The sequence below is a fragment of the Tachysurus vachellii genome, chromosome 5, assembly GCF_030014155.1.
Source record: "Tachysurus vachellii isolate PV-2020 chromosome 5, HZAU_Pvac_v1, whole genome shotgun sequence".
In the NCBI taxonomy this organism is placed as follows: domain Eukaryota; kingdom Metazoa; phylum Chordata; class Actinopteri; order Siluriformes; family Bagridae; genus Tachysurus; species Tachysurus vachellii.
The window spans coordinates 17,633,034-17,654,219 of NC_083464.1; the positions used below are offsets into that span (position 1 = coordinate 17,633,034).

Sequence of the window (21,186 nt, forward strand, 5' to 3'; positions counted from 1 at the left end):
CAAAAGTGTGTCGCTCTGGACGGAGACAGGACATCAGAGAAATTGAAGTTCCTGAACTGACTGTTTTGTACATGACTAACACGTTGGCTGCAAACAAAATTGTGTGTGACATTGAAATGGGTACATATTCTGGTACTACGATGCAAGAACTGATAGTTGATACTGGATCATCCGTATCTTTGCTTCCAGAGCATATATATAAGCAATACTTTTCTGAACTACCCTTGAAACAAAGATGTGTGTCTTGTCACATATTCAAAAGATGACCTTCCAGTGCTGGGATGTATTAAGACGTCTGCACGACATGGCGAACATTCAGTACCTGCCACATTCTATATTGTGAAAAGTGGAAACGCACTTATGGGTATGGACTTAATATATTCCTTAAATTTGTGCATATCAGGAAATAAAGTACTCACCTCCAAACAGCGAGTGCAACACGTGTCTCATACCGCCACGCCATCCATTGGCTGTGCAAAGAACTTTGTACACAAAGTAAAGATGCATGAAAATTTTATTCCTGTGCAGCAGAAGCTACGCAGGCTACCTTTTGCTGTACGGGATGCTGTGTCTACAGAGCTGAACCGCCTACTAGCAGCAGATATTATTGAAAGAGTGGATGCTTCACCTTGGGTTTCGCCCATCGTTGTTACTCAGAAAAAATCTGGAGACATCAGGATGTGTGTGGATCTCAGGGAACCCAACAAAGCAATCGTTGTGGACAGCTACCCCATTCCACACATTGAAGAACTCTTTTCACAGTTGAGAGGTGCTGTTATGTTTTCTACAATCGATCTGGCAAATGCTTACCATCAGGTACCACTACATGAGGACAGTAGGGACCTCACTGCCTTTATAACACATGATGGTTTGTTTCGTTTCAAGAGAGTTTGCTACGGATTAGCATCAGCTCCAGCGGCGTTTCAAAAATTGATGTCTACTATTCTCAGGGGTGTTACAGGTGTTCAGTGTTATCTGGATGACATAATTGTGTTTGGTGACACTGTCACTAGCCATGATGCTCACCTAAAAATAGTGCTGCACAAACTACAAGAAGCAGGTCTGCATTTAAATGGGAAGAAATGTACGTTTCGCCAGGAGAAGCTCACATTTCTGGGACATACTATCTCCAAAGAAGGACTGATGCCAGATCACAGTCACTTGGAAGCAATACGTAATGCTCCACCACCTTCGGATGCGTCCACACTCAGATCATTTCTAGGTCTCACCGCTTGGTATGCTAAATTCATTCCAAACTATGCAGCAGTTGTTGAGCCTATGAGAGATGCTCTTAGAGGAAATTCTAATTTTGCATGGACTAATAAAGCACACAAAAGTTTCCAGGAAGTAAAAGAACTGATTGCACAGAGCCCTGCATTGGCTTTATTTGATCCTGCTTTGCCCACGATTGTTACTACGGATGCCTCAGATTACGGCATAGGTGGCATCCTGACTCAGCTTCATCCAGATAAGTCAGAAAGGACAGTGGCTTTTGCTTCCAGAACCTTGACATCTGCGGAAAGGAAATATTCTGTGGTTGAAAAAGAAGCTCTTGCTTGTGTGTGGGTCATTGAGCGTTGAAGAACATACCTGTGGGGCAAACATTTCAACTTAAGATCTGACCACCAAGCCCTAACTACCCTTTTAACTACTAAAGGTATGGGACGAGCTGGACTGAGAGTAGCGCGTTGGTCTGCCAGATTGCTCTGCTTCAACTATACTATGCAGTACAAACGGGGGGTTGACAACCAGGTAGCAGATTGTCTTTCACGTCTTCCATTGCCAAACGACATTGATTCTGACGTTGATTCTGAACCTGAAACCGTTGCTACTATCACTACACTTCTGTCAGCTGTTCCTGTGGCCGAGTTTGCAGCTGAAAGTGCCGCATGTCCTGAGCTTGCCAAACTTCGTCATTACATTGAGCATGGTTGGCCCGCTACATCCAAAGCCCTGCAACCTGACATGTTCAGTTACTTTCCAATACGAGATGAACTGTCTATTTTGGACTCGTATGTGCTAAGAGGACCACACAGACTGATTGTGCCACGTAATCTACGTTCACGTTTGGTCACCCTTGCTCATGATGGCCATCAAGGCATTGTGAGAACCAAGCAAAGGCTTAGGGAGTTATACTGGTGGCCTAAGATGGATTCGCAGGTACAGTCCACAATTGCAACCTGTGTCACATGCCAACTTAATGATAAAACGGCTAAAACTACACATGCACCACTTACCCCAGTCGACTACCCAGTAGGTCCGTGGCAGAAACTGGGTATTGACGTGGTGGGTCCGTTTGACATTGGCCCTGCTAGTTGTAGATATGCCATCACATTGCTTGACTACCATTCAAAATGGCCAGAGGTTGCTTTTGCACCTCATGTGACTGCATCTGCCATTAATTGTTTTCTGAGGTCAGTGTTCAGCCAAAAAGGTAATCCTCTGGAGATTGTTACCGATAATGGATCTCAGTTCCTGTCAACAGAGTTCAAACTGTTTCTACAAGAAAGAGATATAAAGCACATCCGTACTTCTATATATCACCTGGAAGGTAATGGAGCTGTGGAGCGTTGGAACAAGGTACTGAAGGAGACGGTTCTGACTGCAGAAAGGGAGAGAGCTCAGTGGACATTGTTCGTTGCGGATTTTCTACAAACGTATCGAGCTACACCTCACGCTACTACAGGAATTTCTCCTTTTGAGCTGATGTTCGGAAGGAAAATGAGAACAAAATTGACAATTCTTCCAAAGTGCAATGTGAATCCTGCTATGGACAAGTTGAAAACAAAAGTGATGCAAAACCAGTGGAAAATGAAAGCATAGGTGGATACAAAGCGCAAAGCAAAGACTCCGGGACTCAAGGAAGGTGATTTTGTACGGGTGAGGAAACCTGTGCATGTAAGAAAAGGGAAATCAAAATTTAGCAACCCCATGCAGGTTGTTAGACGGAAGGGGACACACAGTTTTGAGCTAAGTGATGGACGAACTTGGGACATATCTCATCTGGCACCACTGAACACAGACTTCGCTCAGGTTCCTGAACACTCTGAACAATTCACTACTGCACCACTTGGAAGTTGGAGGGGCGTTGTAGAAGGAAACCAGCATGGTTGAAGGACTATGTAACATAAACTGCCATAGTAGAAAAGAAGAAAGTGATGGTGAAAAGGAATAGTACCGAAGTTTAATTTAGACGAGTTGTTGTTTACATTTACATTTACAGCATTTGGCAGACGCCCTTATCCAGAGCGACGTACATAAGTGCTTAAATCTCTAACATTGAATACATTAATGCTGGCTCACTAAGTTACATACTTAAGATACCATGAGTTTAAAACATTTGTTCAAAGTTACAATGAAAGTGCCAAAAGGTGTGTTTTTTTTTTTTTTTTTTTTTTTAAATGCAAAAGATAATGAAAGAAGTGCTAGTTGAAGTGTTTCCTGAATAAGTAGGTCTTCAACCGCCGCTTGAAAATAGCCAGTGACTCAGCTGTCCGGACCTCTAGGGGAAGTTCATTCCACCACCTTGGTGCCAGTACAGAGAAGAGTCTTGTAGTATACTTGCCTCTTAACCTGAGAGATGGTGGAACCAGTCGAGCAGTGCTGGTAGATCGGAGGGTGCAGGGTGCAGCGCGGAGTGATGAGGGCTTTGAGGTAGGAGGGAGCTGGTCCATTTTTGGCTTTGTAGGCCAGCATCAGTGTTTTGAATCTGATGCGTGCAGCTACCGGAAGCCAGTGGAGGGATCGCAGCAGCGGGGTGGTATGCGAGAACTTTGGCAGGTTGAAAACAAGCCGGGCAGCTGCATTTTGGATCATTTGCAGAGGACGGATTGCGTTCATAGGTAGACCTGCCAGCAGTGCATTGCAGTAATCCAGTCTAGAAATGACAAGAGACTGAACAAGTACCTGAGCAGCCTGTGTGGACAGAAATGGTCGAATCCTTCTAATGTTGTAACTGTTTCATTGTTTAAACTGAAAGGAGGTTCACGGAACTATTCATGCTAAATGTGGTTGTCAATAGACATTTGGAAGAAATTGTTCTGTTTTCTTTAATCTGAAAAAATTTACTGTTAAACAATGTTTACTGTAATTGCTGAGGAAAACAAATTAAGTAAGGGGGAGATGTTGTGTTCTTATTACATTGCTAATTAATAGATGTACACTAGATGGGGCTAGTGTGTGATAGCTAGGAAGGTAGCAGATGGGAAAAGAAGTGGAGTTGCACATGTGGCTAATGTTCAGTAAAAGAAACCTGTTTTGGTACTCGGTGTATTGCCTCCTTATTTCACGTGAATACACAACAAAGACATGATCAAATGACCAAGAAGTTGACTAAAACTGTTAAAATTACACCCAAAGGGCATAAAGAATCAGCGATGCTGACCTTGGTGCTGCGCGATTTTCTCCACGGGTCAGCTGCGCTGTCCGGGGTGCTGCACCGCCGCTGATTTTCTCACCCGGCATGATTTTCCCGGCAATGAGCGCGATTTCCTGTTTCGTGCGGCGGTGGGGAGGTGTGTCTGAGGGGCTGAAGGGTTTCAAAGGGTCTGGTTTAGTGTCCGTCTCTCTGTTGTTACTGTTGAAGCGAGCATAAGAGTCATTCAGCCTGTTCAAGAATGAAACATCTGTAGTTGATGAGAGGAAGTTGCTTGGCTTATAGTCACTGATGACCTGGATGCCCTGCCACAGGTGTCTAGGGTGAGAGTTGAAGAAGTGCTTCTCTACCCTTAAATTATAGCAGTGCTTGGGCCTGCAGTACATCCTTATTCATCCAAAGCTTCTGATTTGGGTACACGGTGATCTGTTTCTGGGTTGTAACACTGTCAATGGTGGAGTTGATATAATCCAACACAGAGGAAGTGTAAATATCAGTGTCCATGTGCCACACATGGAGAGGCGGATTTAGTGAACTTGTCCAACAGAGCCAAACGTCTTCAGTAGCATATATTCAGTGACATTAGGATGAAGATCGTCAATGTAGAGTGATGCCATTTGGAAAGTAACGCTGTTCATTTTTCGTCGAGAATATAAAAAAATAAAATACAGCTACCAGTGACAGACAAAAGCAGCAACAAGACACTGAAATGCAGACTGAATATGTCACCCAACACGACTAGTCTTCTTTCTCCTCAAGGTTTCTTTAGATAACAATTCTGGTATAAAGACAGGATCATGTTTTAAAAAGCTACTAAAAGAATTTTTCATCTTAACAAATTTAAGTAAAAGTTTGACTAACAAAATACTTTTTTTATTTTGAGCATAAGAAAAGCATCGCCTTGTAGCGATTAAGCCTAGCAGTACGATAATAAACTTATATTTATATAACACTAGTCTTGTTAGTAGTCACCTTATTAGTTTGTAGGCTAACAGTTTCTAAATGATGTTTTTTAAACGAGATATCCGTAAATAATTGTGAGGATTTTTACCGCTAGAAAGCTGAAAATGAGATGATGCTATGGAGATAAGTGGTTCTTGGTGATGTCACATAAATTCAAGTGTTCAGTCAAACAGGCTTATGACTATACCAACCAAATAATAAATAATACCTTTGATGGTGGGGTTGATTGTCACCACTGTAATTAAGTTGAAAAAACTCATGTTTTGTTAGAATATTTAATATTTGTTCAATAGCTAGAAAATTTAATAACATACAATAATCCTTATTATGAGGAGTAGGAAATATTTATAGGAGTAAATGTGCATCATTATGTCAGCTGTTTTAGAAATCGGTTGTTAATGTCATCACAAAAATCAGAAGTAGGTAGAAGCAGTTTACAATGATTTCGGGTAAGCTGTACAGATGATTACTTACTACAGAAACAACGAGGATTTCCATCGACAAAATTCTATAAATAAATAAATAAATAAACAAACATTGTTCAGGAACGAGGTTTTAATTTTGTTAAAACATTTATAAAATATAGAATTTATTGGCGTATTGAATTTATTGGACATTCTTCTTCTTTCGCCTCCTCTTATTTTTCTTGGGCGCAGGAAAACGCTGAAACAAGAAAAGTAGAGATGCACTGATTATTATATTGTTATGTTTCTTTTATATATAATGATAATAACCAAATTTCAATGAGAGATTCTGATATTATAACAACATTATACTATTATTGCTCTGGTCTTAATAATTATTATGATATTCCAAAATTATTGTCATTCTGCACGTATTCTATTCAGCAGATTCTGTTGAGCATATTGAAGAAATATCTGGTGTTCATTTTGCCCTAGCGAGTGTTCTCAAGAGCTCTCCATCAAACAGAAGAGAGCTAGTCCTTATACTGTGTATCAAACGGGACATGTTTCTTTTCCGGCCAACCATTCTACCCACCTAGGGAGCTTACTGTATATTTAACTATAAATTACACAGTGTGTGTAATGAGTGCAGATTAAAACTGTGTAGCATTTGTATAAGAATTATTGCGTGCATCAGAGTACTCACCACGTCCTGGCCAGCTTCCCTTGCCTGAAGCACAGCAGCAATCTGCTCGACCTGCACACACATATTAATATGACATTAATTACAGTGTTTCATCTATTTGATTTGTGTATGATGATTGAATAAGCAAGTTGTTGTTGTCTTTCGACTGCTCCGTTTTGGGTCGCCACAGCAGATCATCCGATCCGCATGCTATGATTTTGCACAGGTTTTATGTGTGATGCCCTTCCTGACTCAACCATCCAATTTTATCTATAAATAAGACATTAGTTGGTGTGGCTTTGTTTCCACACAAGTAAAGCTTATGAATCAGACAGGGCACAATTTATATATTGCTAGACATGTAGACAATTTATTAAAATATACTAAAACAGAAAACGAAAAAGTAAGCCCTCTGTGTGTGTGTGTGTGTGTGTGTGTGTGTAAACCTGGGCACGCAGGAGGTTGGGTTTCCTAATCAAATTAAGCAGGTCAAAGTTGTTCTCTCCCTGAATAACTAGATTGGTGATGACTTTGGCCCGAGTTGGTTGTATTTCCTGCACAAGGGGCAACATGTACTCATCTGCAGAGAGACAGACAGAGAGAGAGATGAGTGAGATAGAGAGATGCTGCTTTGTCTTTTGTTTGTTTTTGTTTGGTTTAGCTCCATATTCCAAAAGCAAGAGGAGTGAAGAGTAGACTGTATACTGTACACACTGTTTATTTAAGGAAACACTTCTCATGCTAGGAAGGTGTTGTGTACAAGTGTATTTGAGCTGTATTTGTGTGTAAGTTTCTATATGACTGTGAGACTCACGCAGCATCCTGATCTGTTCATCCAGATCAGCCGACTCCAACATATAGATGGTCAGGGGCTTTCGGGCTGGAGCAGGAACAGCAGATGGAGACTCAGTCACATTAGGATGAAGATCCCTAACGTTGAGTGACGCCATTTTTGAAGTAACGCTGTTCATTTTTCTGCAATAATCTTAAAAAAATAAAAAAAAAATAAAAATCAAAAACAGCTTTTAGTGACAGACATAAGCAACAAATAAACACTGAACTACAGACTGAATATTTCCTCCAACACGACTAGTCTACTTTCTCCTCTAGGTTTATTTAGATAACACTTCTGGTATAAAGACAGGATCATGTTTTAAAAAGCTTCTAATTTATTTTTTATCTTAACAAATTTAAGTAAAAGGTCAACTAACAAAATAGTTTTACATCTGGATCATAAGAAAAGCATCGCTTTGTAGTGATTAAGCCTAGCAGTACGATAATAAACTTATATTTATATAACACTAGTCTTGTTAGTAGTCACCTTATTAGTTTGTGTAATAGGCTAACAGTTTCTAAATGATGTTTTATTAAATGAGATATCAGTAAATAATTGTGAGGATACTTACCGCTAAAAAGCTGAAAATCAAATGATTTGTTTATCTGATGCTATGGAGATAAGTGGGTCTTGGTGACGTCATCTGTTTTCTGATTAACAGCGTCACTGATTTTGTTTGTGTTTAAACTCATAATGTCTGAGCTGTGCTGAAGGTAAACAGCTGGTGCAGTCCCAGGTAACGGAATTAGGTGGGCAATGATTGACAGTCGTATTGACCTATCAGGATGGTGCACTTCCTATTTAAAAGCTGATTGGCAGTAGCCGGGGATGCGTCACGTCCGGGTATGTGCAGTTAGCATGTAGCAGTTAGCAGTAGTATTTGGGGCCATTCCTAGTGGTCTCATTAATGGTGTAAAAACTATAGATAAAAAATGTAATAATATTTATATAAAAAAATATGTAGAAGTAAATTATTGCCTAAATGCAAACCTTTTTGGAACTCGATGTATAATCAGATTGAATGGAAAAAGGGTCTGGAGTTTACCTAGTAAATACTGCCTCACCAATAAAGTTAAAGAAATGACATATAAGGTTATTCATTTGATTTATCCAGCGAGACAAGTAGTCTCAAATTTTTCAGAGACATGGAGACTACATGTGTCTTGTCGGATGTATAGAAGTTTTGAATCCTTTTCTTTTTGGAACACTGTAAGTTTTTTTTACCCCTGTATAGTTTATTTATTTATTTATTTGTTTGTTTGTTTTTTGTTTATTTATTTATTATTTTTTCCCCTTTTCTTTCTGTTGTTTCCTTTGATTGCTATTATGAATGTAAAACATAACAGTTGAACACACTGTGACCCTCTGTATGTATATTGTTATTGTTCATGTTATGCAAAAAAGCAGAATGGTGTGTAGCACTAGTAATATACAAGGCTCTTCTTTTGGTGTAATGTTTTTTTATTTGTGAATGAAGCCATGTAAAAATGTCAATTTGTAAAAAGCGCTATACAAATAAACTTGAATTGAATTGAAGCAGTATGTTTAATATTTGCTGATTTTAATTTTTAGTGTCTGGAGGCTCTCACAGGTGGAAGGATCTTCTCTCCCTTTTGAGGTGGTGGGTTTCTTCAGTTTGTGTTGTGTAACACTTGGTGTGCTGACTTGATCAAGTCAAGTCAAGTAGCTTTTATTGTCATTTCAACCATATATATCTGTTACAGTACAAGTGAAATGAGACAACGTTTCTCCAGGACCATGGTGCTACATAAAAAAAAGACAGAGCTAAGGACTTAGTAAGTTAGTCCTAGCCACATAAAGCGCATCTGTGCAACCTGGTGTACACAGAGCAAGACAAAAGACAGTGCAGGACAAAAAATACGAGACATTACACAAAAGACAATATACAAAAACAGCGCCGACCAGTGTAAATGCTGTATGTTCATACAATATTGCGTTTGCAGAAATACTGGAATGACCACAGTATTATAGCAGCAGTTACATGAGGTATTGTGTTGTGCTAAACAGCAATCAACTGAATTGTGGGACAGCATGTGCAAAGAGCAAAAACAGTGTTCAAAACAGCATGTAAACAGTTTGATGGATATATATTGGAAGATTGTGTATTTAGTGTAGGTCTTTGCAGTCCATACAGTTGATGTGTGTGTGTTTTGTGCTCAGTGCAGTTCAGTTCAGTTATTGAGGAGTCTGATGGCTTGTAGATAGAAACAGTTACACAGTCTGGTCATGAGGGCCCAAATGCTTCTGTACCTTTTTCCAGAGTTCAGGAGGGTGAAGAGTGTGAGTGAGGGGTGTGTGGGGTCATCCACAATGCTGTTGGCTTTTCGGATATAGTGTGTGGTGTAAATGTCCACGATAGAGGGAAGAGAACGTAGAATGTAGTCAGGATGGGGGGAGGGAGATGGGCTTTTCTCAGCCTTCGTAAGAAGCAGAGACGCTGCTGGGCTTTCTTGGTGATAGAGCAGGTGTTGAGTGACCAGGTGAAGTTCTCCGCCAGATGAACATATGATCTGAGTGCACAGGGACCTGTAACTTGTGCTTTTGGCTACCTTAAGTACCCAGTGATCATTTTTCATCTTTGAGGACCTTAGCCTGGTGTTTTGGTTTATTTTGTGTAATGCATAGTCTTCAGTCTTTATTATAAATTGTGTTTCTGTTCCCTTTTAGGATTATTAGCATATGTGTAACAAAGAGTGGTCTAACAGTTTTAATATTGTTTTTATTAGATGACTTTTCGTATTAATAATTTTTTGTATTTTGAGCTCTATTCGCGCTTCTTGTCTGCCATTTCTATAATAGAAACGAACCTGTGTGACCTCATACCAACATTGGGGTATTGTTATGATTCTCCTGGGTGAAATTTCCAAGGGTGGTGTATTCTGAAATTTATGTAGAGAAGATTGTGTTGAGGTAAAGATTTGTACCAAACGCCCATTTTGCGCATTTGTGCAATCTTCAAACTCAGCGACTTCGCGCCACATTCGGATATTTTTGTAAGAACTGAATCATGTATAAACCAAAAACATTTGGTTTACTAGACTAAATCACAGTGACAAGTTGTTAATAATAATGAAGTTATAATAATTTTAGAATTGTGTGTATTGTCGGTGTGTTACTGCCAAACTGATCCTGAAAGTACTGAAACTAATCCTCGTGATTTACCCCCTGGCACCAGGCCCAGTCTGGCTAATCGGTAGGATCCCCATTTGGGCCCCTTTTTTTTTGACAGCGAGTGCCGGTGTTGATAGAAAGGTGACAAAACTCACACTGCATCAAATATAACGGAGTTTAATTAAATAAAAAAAAGGAGCAACCGATTTAAATGTGTAGTAAGTTTTTTATTTATTTATTTATTTTTAGATTAACATTGAGGAAGGAAATGGTAGGAAAATATAGGCAAACCCTATAACTCACTACCATGAAGACCAACATTTAGCAGAAAACACTTCACGTAAAGCTTTTGTGTTTAGCAGTCAACAGTTTTAATCAACCTCAAGTGTCCAGTCAAACAGGCTTATGACTAAACCAACTAAATAATGAATAATACCTTAGATGGTGGGATTGGTTGTCACCGCTGTAATTAAGTGGAAAAATAAACTTCTATATAGTTAAAATATTTAATATTTATTTTGTTTGAATGAGTCATGTTCCATATTTGTGCAATAGCTTGAAATTTTAATAACATACAATTTACCTTATCAGGGATAGAAAATATTCATAATAATACAGCCTATACTTATTTAATAGATTTAGAGTGTATCGACGCCGGGGGCACGGTGGCTTAGTGGTTAGCACGTTGGCCTCACACCTCCAGGGTTGGGGGATCGATTCCCCCCTCCGCCTTGTTTGTGTGGAGTTTGCATGTTCTCCCCGTGCCTCGGGGGTTTCCTCCGGGTACTCCGGTTTCCTCCCCCGGTCCAAAGACATGCATGGTAGCTTGATTGGCATCTCTGGAAAGTTGTCCGTAGTGTGTGATTGTGTGAGTGAATGAGAGTGTGTGTGTGCCCTGTGATGGGTTGGCACTCCGTCCAGGGTGTATCCTGCCTTGATGCCCGATGACGCCTGAGATAGGCACAGGCTCCCCGTGACCCGAGGTAGTTCGGATAAGCGGTAGAAAATGAGTGAGAGAGAGAGAAAGTGAGTGTATCGACGCCTCCTGGTGGCGTATTTTATTCTGCCTCATACCAAAAATTATCATCACCAAACACTAAAATTAAGAAGAGTATAAGGACATTCTTAAATACATTGCTATCCTTGTTTCTACATTTTGAATGTCAATAAGACATTTACAGCTCATGAAACTGTCAAGAACCTAACAGGACATAATAGTAAGACTGTTGTGTTCTTATTACATTGCTAATTAATAGATGTACACTAGATGGGGCTAGTGTGTGATAGCTAGGAAGGTAGCAGATGGGAAAAGAAGTGGAGTTGCACATGTGGCTAATGTTCAGTAAAAGAAACCTGTTTTGGTACTTGGTGTATTGCCTCCTTATTTCACGTGAATACACAACAAATTGGCGACGAGGATGGCGGTTCATCTTCCTCCTACATACTTACAGTGTCCTGGTGAGCCTGCAGTTCCGTTTGGGATATGGACGCAAATGTTTGAGAACTACTTGTTGGCGATTCATGCCGAGGGGGATGACTGGCCTGATACTCGTAAGCGTGCTACACTACTTCACTGCCTGGGCACGGAAGCACAGAGAATTTTCTACACTCTTCCTAATACTGATACGACCTATGTTTCTGCTCTTACTGCTCTCAGAACGCATTTTGTACCAAAAGTAAATGCCATTGCTGAGCGACATAAATTTCGTCAAAGGGAGCAAAGACACGACGAAAATATACTTCAGTATGTTGCCGCGCTTCGTGATATGGTGTCATTATGTGCATTTGGTGACAAAGAGGACAAAATGCTGAGAGATCAAATCGTGGAGAAAGTACACAGCAGTCGTATTCGTGAACGCTTACTACTTGAAGCGGATTTGACGTTAGACAGGGCAGTACAAGTGGCTGTTCAAGTGGAAAATGCCATGGCTAATGCAAGTGAATTTACAAAACCTGCCGACTTACCAGTTCAACGGCTATATGTTAGAAAAAAAGAAACGACCATGCGTAGAACCACACAAGGTAAAACCCAGAGCCATTCTGCACGCAAATGTTATCGCTGTGATTCCAGTTGCCATTTAGCAAATTCCAAGCAGTGCCCTGCTTTGAATAAGACGTGTAAATCATGTGGTAAAATGGGACATTTTGCAAAAGTGTGTCGCTCTGGACGGAGACAGGACATCAGAGAAATTGAAGTTCCTGAACTGACTGTTTTGTACATGACTAACACGTTGGCTGCAAACAAAATTGTGTGTGACATTGAAATGGGTACATATTCTGGTACTACGATGCAAGAACTGATAGTTGATACTGGATCATCCGTATCTTTGCTTCCAGAGCATATATATAAGCAATACTTTTCTGAACTACCCTTGAAACAATCAGATGTGTGTCTTGTCACATATTCAAAAGATGACCTTCCAGTGCTGGGATGTATTAAGACGTCTGCACGACATGGCGAACATTCAGTACCTGCCACATTCTATATTGTGAAAAGTGGAAACGCACTTATGGGTATGGACTTAATATATTCCTTAAATTTGTGCATATCAGGAAATAAAGTACTCACCTCCAAACAGCGAGTGCAACACGTGTCTCATACCGCCACGCCATCCATTGGCTGTGCAAAGAACTTTGTACACAAAGTAAAGATGCATGAAAATTTTATTCCTGTGCAGCAGAAGCTACGCAGGCTACCTTTTGCTGTACGGGATGCTGTGTCTACAGAGCTGAACCGCCTACTAGCAGCAGATATTATTGAAAGAGTGGATGCTTCACCTTGGGTTTCGCCCATCGTTGTTACTCAGAAAAAATCTGGAGACATCAGGATGTGTGTGGATCTCAGGGAACCCAACAAAGCAATCGTTGTGGACAGCTACCCCATTCCACACATTGAAGAACTCTTTTCACAGTTGAGAGGTGCTGTTATGTTTTCTACAATCGATCTGGCAAATGCTTACCATCAGGTACCACTACATGAGGACAGTAGGGACCTCACTGCCTTTATAACACATGATGGTTTGTTTCGTTTCAAGAGAGTTTGCTACGGATTAGCATCAGCTCCAGCGGCGTTTCAAAAATTGATGTCTACTATTCTCAGGGGTGTTACAGGTGTTCAGTGTTATCTGGATGACATAATTGTGTTTGGTGACACTGTCACTAGCCATGATGCTCACCTAAAAATAGTGCTGCACAAACTACAAGAAGCAGGTCTGCATTTAAATGAGAAGAAATGTACGTTTCGCCAGGAGAAGCTCACATTTCTGGGACATACTATCTCCAAAGAAGGACTGATGCCAGATCACAGTCACTTGGAAGCAATACGTAATGCTCCACCACCTTCGGATGCGTCCACACTCAGATCATTTCTAGGTCTCACCGCTTGGTATGCTAAATTCATTCCAAACTATGCAGCAGTTGTTGAGCCTATGAGAGATGCTCTTAGAGGAAATTCTAATTTTGCATGGACTAATAAAGCACACAAAAGTTTCCAGGAAGTAAAAGAACTGATTGCACAGAGCCCTGCATTGGCTTTATTTGATCCTGCTTTGCCCACGATTGTTACTACGGATGCCTCAGATTACGGCATAGGTGGCATCCTGACTCAGCTTCATCCAGATAAGTCAGAAAGGACAGTGGCTTTTGCTTCCAGAACCTTGACATCTGCGGAAAGGAAATATTCTGTGGTTGAAAAAGAAGCTCTTGCTTGTGTGTGGGTCATTGAGCGTTGAAGAACATACCTGTGGGGCAAACATTTCAACTTAAGATCTGACCACCAAGCCCTAACTACCCTTTTAACTACTAAAGGTATGGGACGAGCTGGACTGAGAGTAGCGCGTTGGTCTGCCAGATTGCTCTGCTTCAACTATACTATGCAGTACAAACGGGGGGTTGACAACCAGGTAGCAGATTGTCTTTCACGTCTTCCATTGCCAAACGACATTGATTCTGACGTTGATTCTGAACCTGAAACCGTTGCTACTATCACTACACTTCTGTCAGCTGTTCCTGTGGCCGAGTTTGCAGCTGAAAGTGCCGCATGTCCTGAGCTTGCCAAACTTCGTCATTACATTGAGCATGGTTGGCCCGCTACATCCAAAGCCCTGCAACCTGACATGTTCAGTTACTTTCCAATACGAGATGAACTGTCTATTTTGGACTCGTATGTGCTAAGAGGACCACACAGACTGATTGTGCCACGTAATCTACGTTCACGTTTGGTCACCCTTGCTCATGATGGCCATCAAGGCATTGTGAGAACCAAGCAAAGGCTTAGGGAGTTATACTGGTGGCCTAAGATGGATTCGCAGGTACAGTCCACAATTGCAACCTGTGTCACATGCCAACTTAATGATAAAACGGCTAAAACTACACATGCACCACTTACCCCAGTCGACTACCCAGTAGGTCCGTGGCAGAAACTGGGTATTGACGTGGTGGGTCCGTTTGACATTGGCCCTGCTAGTTGTAGATATGCCATCACATTGCTTGACTACCATTCAAAATGGCCAGAGGTTGCTTTTGCACCTCATGTGACTGCATCTGCCATTAATTGTTTTCTGAGGTCAGTGTTCAGCCAAAAAGGTAATCCTCTGGAGATTGTTACCGATAATGGATCTCAGTTCCTGTCAACAGAGTTCAAACTGTTTCTACAAGAAAGAGATATAAAGCACATCCGTACTTCTATATATCACCTGGAAGGTAATGGAGCTGTGGAGCGTTGGAACAAGGTACTGAAGGAGACGATTCTGACTGCAGAAAGGGAGAGAGCTCAGTGGACATTGTTCGTTGCGGATTTTCTACAAACGTATCGAGCTACACCTCACGCTACTACAGGAATTTCTCCTTTTGAGCTGATGTTCGGAAGGAAAATGAGAACAAAATTGACAATTCTTCCAAAGTGCAATGTGAATCCTGCTATGGACAAGTTGAAAACAAAAGTGATGCAAAACCAGTGGAAAATGAAAGCATAGGTGGATACAAAGCGCAAAGCAAAGACTCCGGGACTCAAGGAAGGTGATTTTGTACGGGTGAGGAAACCTGTGCATGTAAGAAAAGGGAAATCAAAATTTAGCAACCCCATGCAGGTTGTTAGACGGAAGGGGACACATAGTTTTGAGCTAAGTGATGGACGAACTTGGGACATATCTCATCTGGCACCACTGAACACAGACTTCGCTCAGGTTCCTGAACACTCTGAACAATTCACTACTGCACCACTTGGAAGTTGGAGGGGCGTTGTAGAAGGAAACCAGCATGGTTGAAGGACTATGTAACATAAACTGCCATAGTAGAAAAGAAGAAAGTGATGGTGAAAAGGAATAGTACCGAAGTTTAATTTAGACGAGTTGTTGTTTACATTTACATTTACAGCATTTGGCAGACGCCCTTATCCAGAGCGACGTACATAAGTGCTTAAATCTCTAACATTGAATACATTAATGCTGGCTCACTAAGTTACATACTTAAGATACCATGAGTTTAAAACATTTGTTCAAAGTTACAATGAAAGTGCCAAAAGGTGTGTTTTTTTTTTTTTTTTTTTTTTAAATGCAAAAGATAATGAAAGAAGTGCTAGTTGAAGTGTTTCCTGAATAAGTAGGTCTTCAACCGCCGCTTGAAAATAGCCAGTGACTCAGCTGTCCGGACCTCTAGGGGAAGTTCGTTCCACCACCTTGGTGCCAGTACAGAGAAGAGTCTTGTAGTATACTTGCCTCTTAACCTGAGAGATGGTGGAACCAGTCGAGCAGTGCTGGTAGATCGGAGGGTGCAGGGTGCAGCGCGGAGTGATGAGGGCTTTGAGGTAGGAGGGAGCTGGTCCATTTTTGGCTTTGTAGGCCAGCATCAGTGTTTTGAATCTGATGCGTGCAGCTACCGGAAGCCAGTGGAGGGATCGCAGCAGCGGGGTGGTATGCGAGAACTTTGGCAGGTTGAAAACAAGCCGGGCAGCTGCATTTTGGATCATTTGCAGAGGACGGATTGCGTTCATAGGTAGACCTGCCAGCAGTGCATTGCAGTAATCCAGTCTAGAAATGACAAGAGACTGAACAAGTACCTGAGCAGCCTGTGTGGACAGAAATGGTCGAATCCTTCTAATGTTGTAACTGTTTCATTGTTTAAACTGAAAGGAGGTTCACGGAACTATTCATGCTAAATGTGGTTGTCAATAGACATTTGGAAGAAATTGTTCTGTTTTCTTTAATCTGAAAAAATTTACTGTTAAACAATGTTTACTGTAATTGCTGAGGAAAACAAATTAAGTAAGGGGGAGATGTTGTGTTCTTATTACATTGCTAATTAATAGATGTACACTAGATGGGGCTAGTGTGTGATAGCTAGGAAGGTAGCAGATGGGAAAAGAAGTGGAGTTGCACATGTGGCTAATGTTCAGTAAAAGAAACCTGTTTTGGTACTCGGTGTATTGCCTCCTTATTTCACGTGAATACACAACAAAGACATGATCAAATGACCAAGAAGCTGACTAAAACTGTTAAAATTACACCCAAAGAGCATAAAGAATCAGCGATGCTGACCTTGGTGCTGCGCGATTTTCTCCACGGGTCAGCTGCGCTGTCCGGGGTGCTGCACCGCCGCTGATTTTCTCACCCGGCATGATTTTCCCGGCAATGAGCGCGATTTCCTGTTTCGTGCGGCGGTGGGGAGGTGTGTCTGAGGGGCTGAAGGGTTTCAAAGGGTCTGGTTTAGTGTCCGTCTCTCTGTTGTTACTGTTGAAGCGAGCATAAGAGTCATTCAGCCTGTTCAAGAATGAAACATCTGTAGTTGATGAGAGGAAGTTGCTTGGCTTATAGTCACTGATGACCTGGATGCCCTGCCACAGGTGTCTAGGGTGAGAGTTGAAGAAGTGCTTCTCTACCCTTAAATTATAGCAGTGCTTGGGCCTGCAGTACATCCTTATTCATCCAAAGCTTCTGATTTGGGTACACGGTGATCTGTTTCTGGGTTGTAACACTGTCAATGGTGGAGTTGATATAATCCAACACAGAGGAAGTGTAAATATCAGTGTCCATGTGCCACACATGGAGAGGCGGATTTAGTGAACTTGTCCAACAGAGCCAAACGTCTTCAGTAGCATATATTCAGTGACATTAGGATGAAGATCGTCAATGTAGAGTGATGCCATTTGGAAAGTAACGCTGTTCATTTTTCGTCGAGAATATAAAAAAATAAAATACAGCTACCAGTGACAGACAAAAGCAGCAACAAAACACTGAAATGCAGACTGAATATGTCACCCAACACGACTAGTCTTCTTTCTCCTCAAGGTTTCTTTAGATAACAATTCTGGTATAAAGACAGGATCATGTTTTAAAAAGCTACTAAAAGAATTTTTCATCTTAACAAATTTAAGTAAAAGTTTGACTAACAAAATACTTTTTTTATTTTGAGCATAAGAAAAGCATCGCCTTGTAGCGATTAAGCCTAGCAGTACGATAATAAACTTATATTTATATAACACTAGTCTTGTTAGTAGTCACCTTATTAGTTTGTGTAATAGGCTAACAGTTTCTAAATGATGTTTTTTAAACGAGATATCCGTAAATAATTGTGAGGATTTTTACCGCTAGAAAGCTGAAAATGAGATGATGCTATGGAGATAAGTGGTTCTTGGTGATGTCACATAAATTCAAGTGTTCAGTCAAACAGGCTTATGACTATACCAACCAAATAATAAATAATACCTTTGATGGTGGGGTTGATTGTCACCACTGTAATTAAGTTGAAAAAACTCATGTTTTGTTAGAATATTTAATATTTGTTCAATAGCTAGAAAATTTAATAACATACAATAATCCTTATTATGAGGAGTAGCAAATATTTATAGGAGTAAATGTGCATCATTATGTCAGCTGTTTTAGAAATCGGTTGTTAATGTCATCACAAAAATCAGAAGTAGGTAGAAGCAGTTTACAATGATTTCGGGTAAGCTGTACAGATGATTACTTACTACAGAAACAACGAGGATTTCCATCGACAAAATTCTATAAATAAATAAATAAATAAACAAACATTGTTCAGGAACGAGGTTTTAATTTTGTTAAAACATTTATAAAATATAGAATTTATTGGCGTATTGAATTTATTGGACATTCTTCTTCTTTCGCCTCCTCTTATTTTTCTTGGGCGCAGGAAAACGCTGAAACAAGAAAAGTAGAGATGCACTGATTATTATATTGTTATGTTTCTTTTATATATAATGATAATAACCAAATTTCAATGAGAGATTCTGATATTATAACAACATTATACTATTATTGCTCTGGTCTTAATAATTATTATGATATTCCAAAATTATTGTCATTCTGCACGTATTCTATTCAGCAGATTCTGTTGAGCATATTGAAGAAATATCTGGTGTTCATTTTGCCCTAGCGAGTGTTCTCAAGAGCTCTCCATCAAACAGAAGAGAGCTAGTCCTTATACTGTGTATCAAACGGGACATGTTTCTTTTCCGGCCAACCATTCTACCCACCTAGGGAGCTTACTGTATATTTAACTATAAATTACACAGTGTGTGTAATGAGTGCAGATTAAAACTGTGTAGCATTTGTATAAGAATTATTGCGTGCATCAGAGTACTCACCACGTCCTGGCCAGCTTCCCTTGCCTGAAGCACAGCAGCAATCTGCTCGACCTGCACACACATATTAATATGACATTAATTACAGTGTTTCATCTATTTGATTTGTGTATGATGATTGAATAAGCAAGTTGTTGTTGTCTTTCGACTGCTCCGTTTTGGGTCGCCACAGCAGATCATCCGATCCGCATGCTATGATTTTGCACAGGTTTTATGTGTGATGCCCTTCCTGACTCAACCATCCAATTTTATCTATAAATAAGACATTAGTTGGTGTGGCTTTGTTTCCACACAAGTAAAGCTTATGAATCAGACAGGGCACAATTTATATATTGCTAGACATGTAGACAATTTACTAAAATATACTAAAACAGAAAACGAAAAAGTAAGCCCTCTGTGTGTGTGTGTGTGTGTGTGTGTGTGTGTGTGTAAACCTGGGCACGCAGGAGGTTGGGTTTCCTAATCAAATTAAGCAGGTCAAAGTTGTTCTCTCCCTGAATAACTAGATTGGTGATGACTTTGGCCCGAGTTGGTTGTATTTCCTGCACAAGGGGCAACATGTACTCATCTGCAGAGAGACAGACAGAGAGAGAGAGATGAGTGAGATAGAGAGATGCTGCTTTGTCTTTTGTTTGTTTTTGTTTGGTTTAGCTCCATATTCCAAAAGCAAGAGGAGTGAAGAGTAGACTGTATACTGTACACACTGTTTATTTAAGGAAACACTTCTCATGCTAGGAAGGTGTTGTGTACAAGTGTATTTGAGCTGTATTTGTGTGTAAGTTTCTATATGACTGTGAGACTCACGCAGCATCCTGATCTGTTCATCCAGATCAGCCGACTCCAACATATAGATGGTCAGGGGCTTTCGGGCTGGAGCAGGAACAGCAGATGGAGACTCAGTCACATTAGGATGAAGATCCCTAACGTTGAGTGACGCCATTTTTGAAGTAACGCTGTTCATTTTTCTGCAATAATCTTAAAAAAAATCAAAAACACCTTTTAGTGACAGACATAAGCAACAAATAAACACTGAACTACAGACTGAATATTTCCTCCAACACGACTAGTCTACTTTCTCCTCTAGGTTTATTTAGATAACACTTCTGGTATAAAGACAGGATCATGTTTTAAAAAGCTTCTAATTTATTTTTTATCTTAACAAATTTAAGTAAAAGGTCAACTAACAAAATAGTTTTACATCTGGATCATAAGAAAAGCATCGCTTTGTAGTGATTAAGCCTAGCAGTACGATAATAAACTTATATTTATATAACACTAGTCTTGTTAGTAGTCACCTTATTAGTTTGTGTAATAGGCTAACAGTTTCTAAATGATGTTTTATTAAATGAGATATCAGTAAATAATTGTGAGGATACTTACCGCTAAAAAGCTGAAAATCAAATGATTTGTTTATCTGATGCTATGGAGATAAGTGGGTCTTGGTGACGTCATCTGTTTTCTGATTAACAGCGTCACTGATTTTGTTTGTGTTTAAACTCATAATGTCTGAGCTGTGCTGAAGGTAAACAGCTGGTGCAGTCCCAGGTAACGGAATTAGGTGGGCAATGATTGACAGTCGTATTGACCTATCAGGATGGTGCACTTCCTATTTAAAAGCTGATTGGCAGTAGCCGGGGATGCGTCACGTCCGGGTATGTGCAGTTAGCATGTAGCAGTTAGCAGTAGTATTTGGGGCCATTCCTAGTGGTCTCATTAATGGTGTAAAAACTATAGATAAAAAATGTAATAATATTTATATAAAAAAATATGTAGAAGTAAATTATTGCCTAAATGCAAACCTTTTTGGAACTCGATGTATAATCAGATTGAATGGAAAAAGGGTCTGGAGTTTACCTAGTAAATACTGCCTCACCAATAAAGTTAAAGAAATGACATATAAGGTTATTCATTTGATTTATCCAGCGAGACAAGTAGTCTCAAATTTTTCAGAGACATGGAGACTACATGTGTCTTGTCGGATGTATAGAAGTTTTGAATCCTTTTCTTTTTGGAACACTGTAAGTTTTTTTACCCCTGTATAGTTTTCTTTTTTATTTATTTATTTATTTGTTTATTTGTTTATTTATTTGTTTGTTTATTTATTTATTATTTTTTCCCCTTTTCTTTCTGTTGTTTCCTTTGATTGCTATTATGAATGTAAAACATAACAGTTGAACACACTGTGATCCTCTG

At 40.1% G+C, this 21,186-nt stretch overlaps 2 protein-coding genes across 2 annotated transcripts; both read right to left on the reverse strand.

Annotated features, from left to right (window-relative positions):
• Window positions 1-5,658: 5,658 nt before the first annotated feature.
• Window positions 5,659-8,015, reverse strand: LOC132845295 (polyadenylate-binding protein 1-like). Its single transcript, XM_060869237.1, has 5 exons — window positions 7,834-8,015; window positions 7,242-7,412; window positions 6,874-7,007; window positions 6,449-6,499; window positions 5,659-6,001 (listed from the first exon to the last, which is right to left on the reverse strand). The coding sequence occupies exons 2-5, from the start codon at window positions 7,396-7,398 to the stop codon at window positions 5,945-5,947; spliced, it is 399 nt and encodes a 132-aa protein (XP_060725220.1). The 5' UTR covers window positions 7,399-7,412; window positions 7,834-8,015; the 3' UTR covers window positions 5,659-5,944.
• A 10,214-nt stretch (window positions 8,016-18,229) lies between these two features.
• Window positions 18,230-20,555, reverse strand: LOC132845296 (polyadenylate-binding protein 1-like). The gene is made up of 5 exons (XM_060869238.1): window positions 20,374-20,555; window positions 19,798-19,968; window positions 19,428-19,561; window positions 18,997-19,047; window positions 18,230-18,549 (listed from the first exon to the last, which is right to left on the reverse strand). The coding sequence occupies exons 2-5, from the start codon at window positions 19,952-19,954 to the stop codon at window positions 18,493-18,495; spliced, it is 399 nt and encodes a 132-aa protein (XP_060725221.1). The 5' UTR covers window positions 19,955-19,968; window positions 20,374-20,555; the 3' UTR covers window positions 18,230-18,492.
• Between the last annotated feature and the right edge of the window lie 631 nt (window positions 20,556-21,186).

Bases quoted from the DNA above. Each gene is read 5' to 3' on its own strand.
- LOC132845295 (XM_060869237.1), bottom strand. From the start codon at position 7,398: ATGAACAGCGTTACTTCAAAAATGGCGTCACTCAACGTTAGGGATCTT. The intron at 7,008-7,241 runs GTGAGTCTCACA...GTCTCTCTGCAG, and splicing joins TGAACAGATCAGGATGCTGC to ATGAGTACATGTTGCCCCTT. The intron at 6,002-6,448 runs GTGAGTACTCTG...TTCTTGTTTCAG, and splicing joins GGGAAGCTGGCCAGGACGTG to CGTTTTCCTGCGCCCAAGAA.
- LOC132845296 (XM_060869238.1), bottom strand. From the start codon at position 19,954: ATGAACAGCGTTACTTCAAAAATGGCGTCACTCAACGTTAGGGATCTT. The intron at 19,048-19,427 runs GTTTACACACAC...ATGTGTGTGCAG, and splicing joins CCAACCTCCTGCGTGCCCAG to GTCGAGCAGATTGCTGCTGT. The intron at 18,550-18,996 runs GTGAGTACTCTG...TTCTTGTTTCAG, and splicing joins GGGAAGCTGGCCAGGACGTG to CGTTTTCCTGCGCCCAAGAA.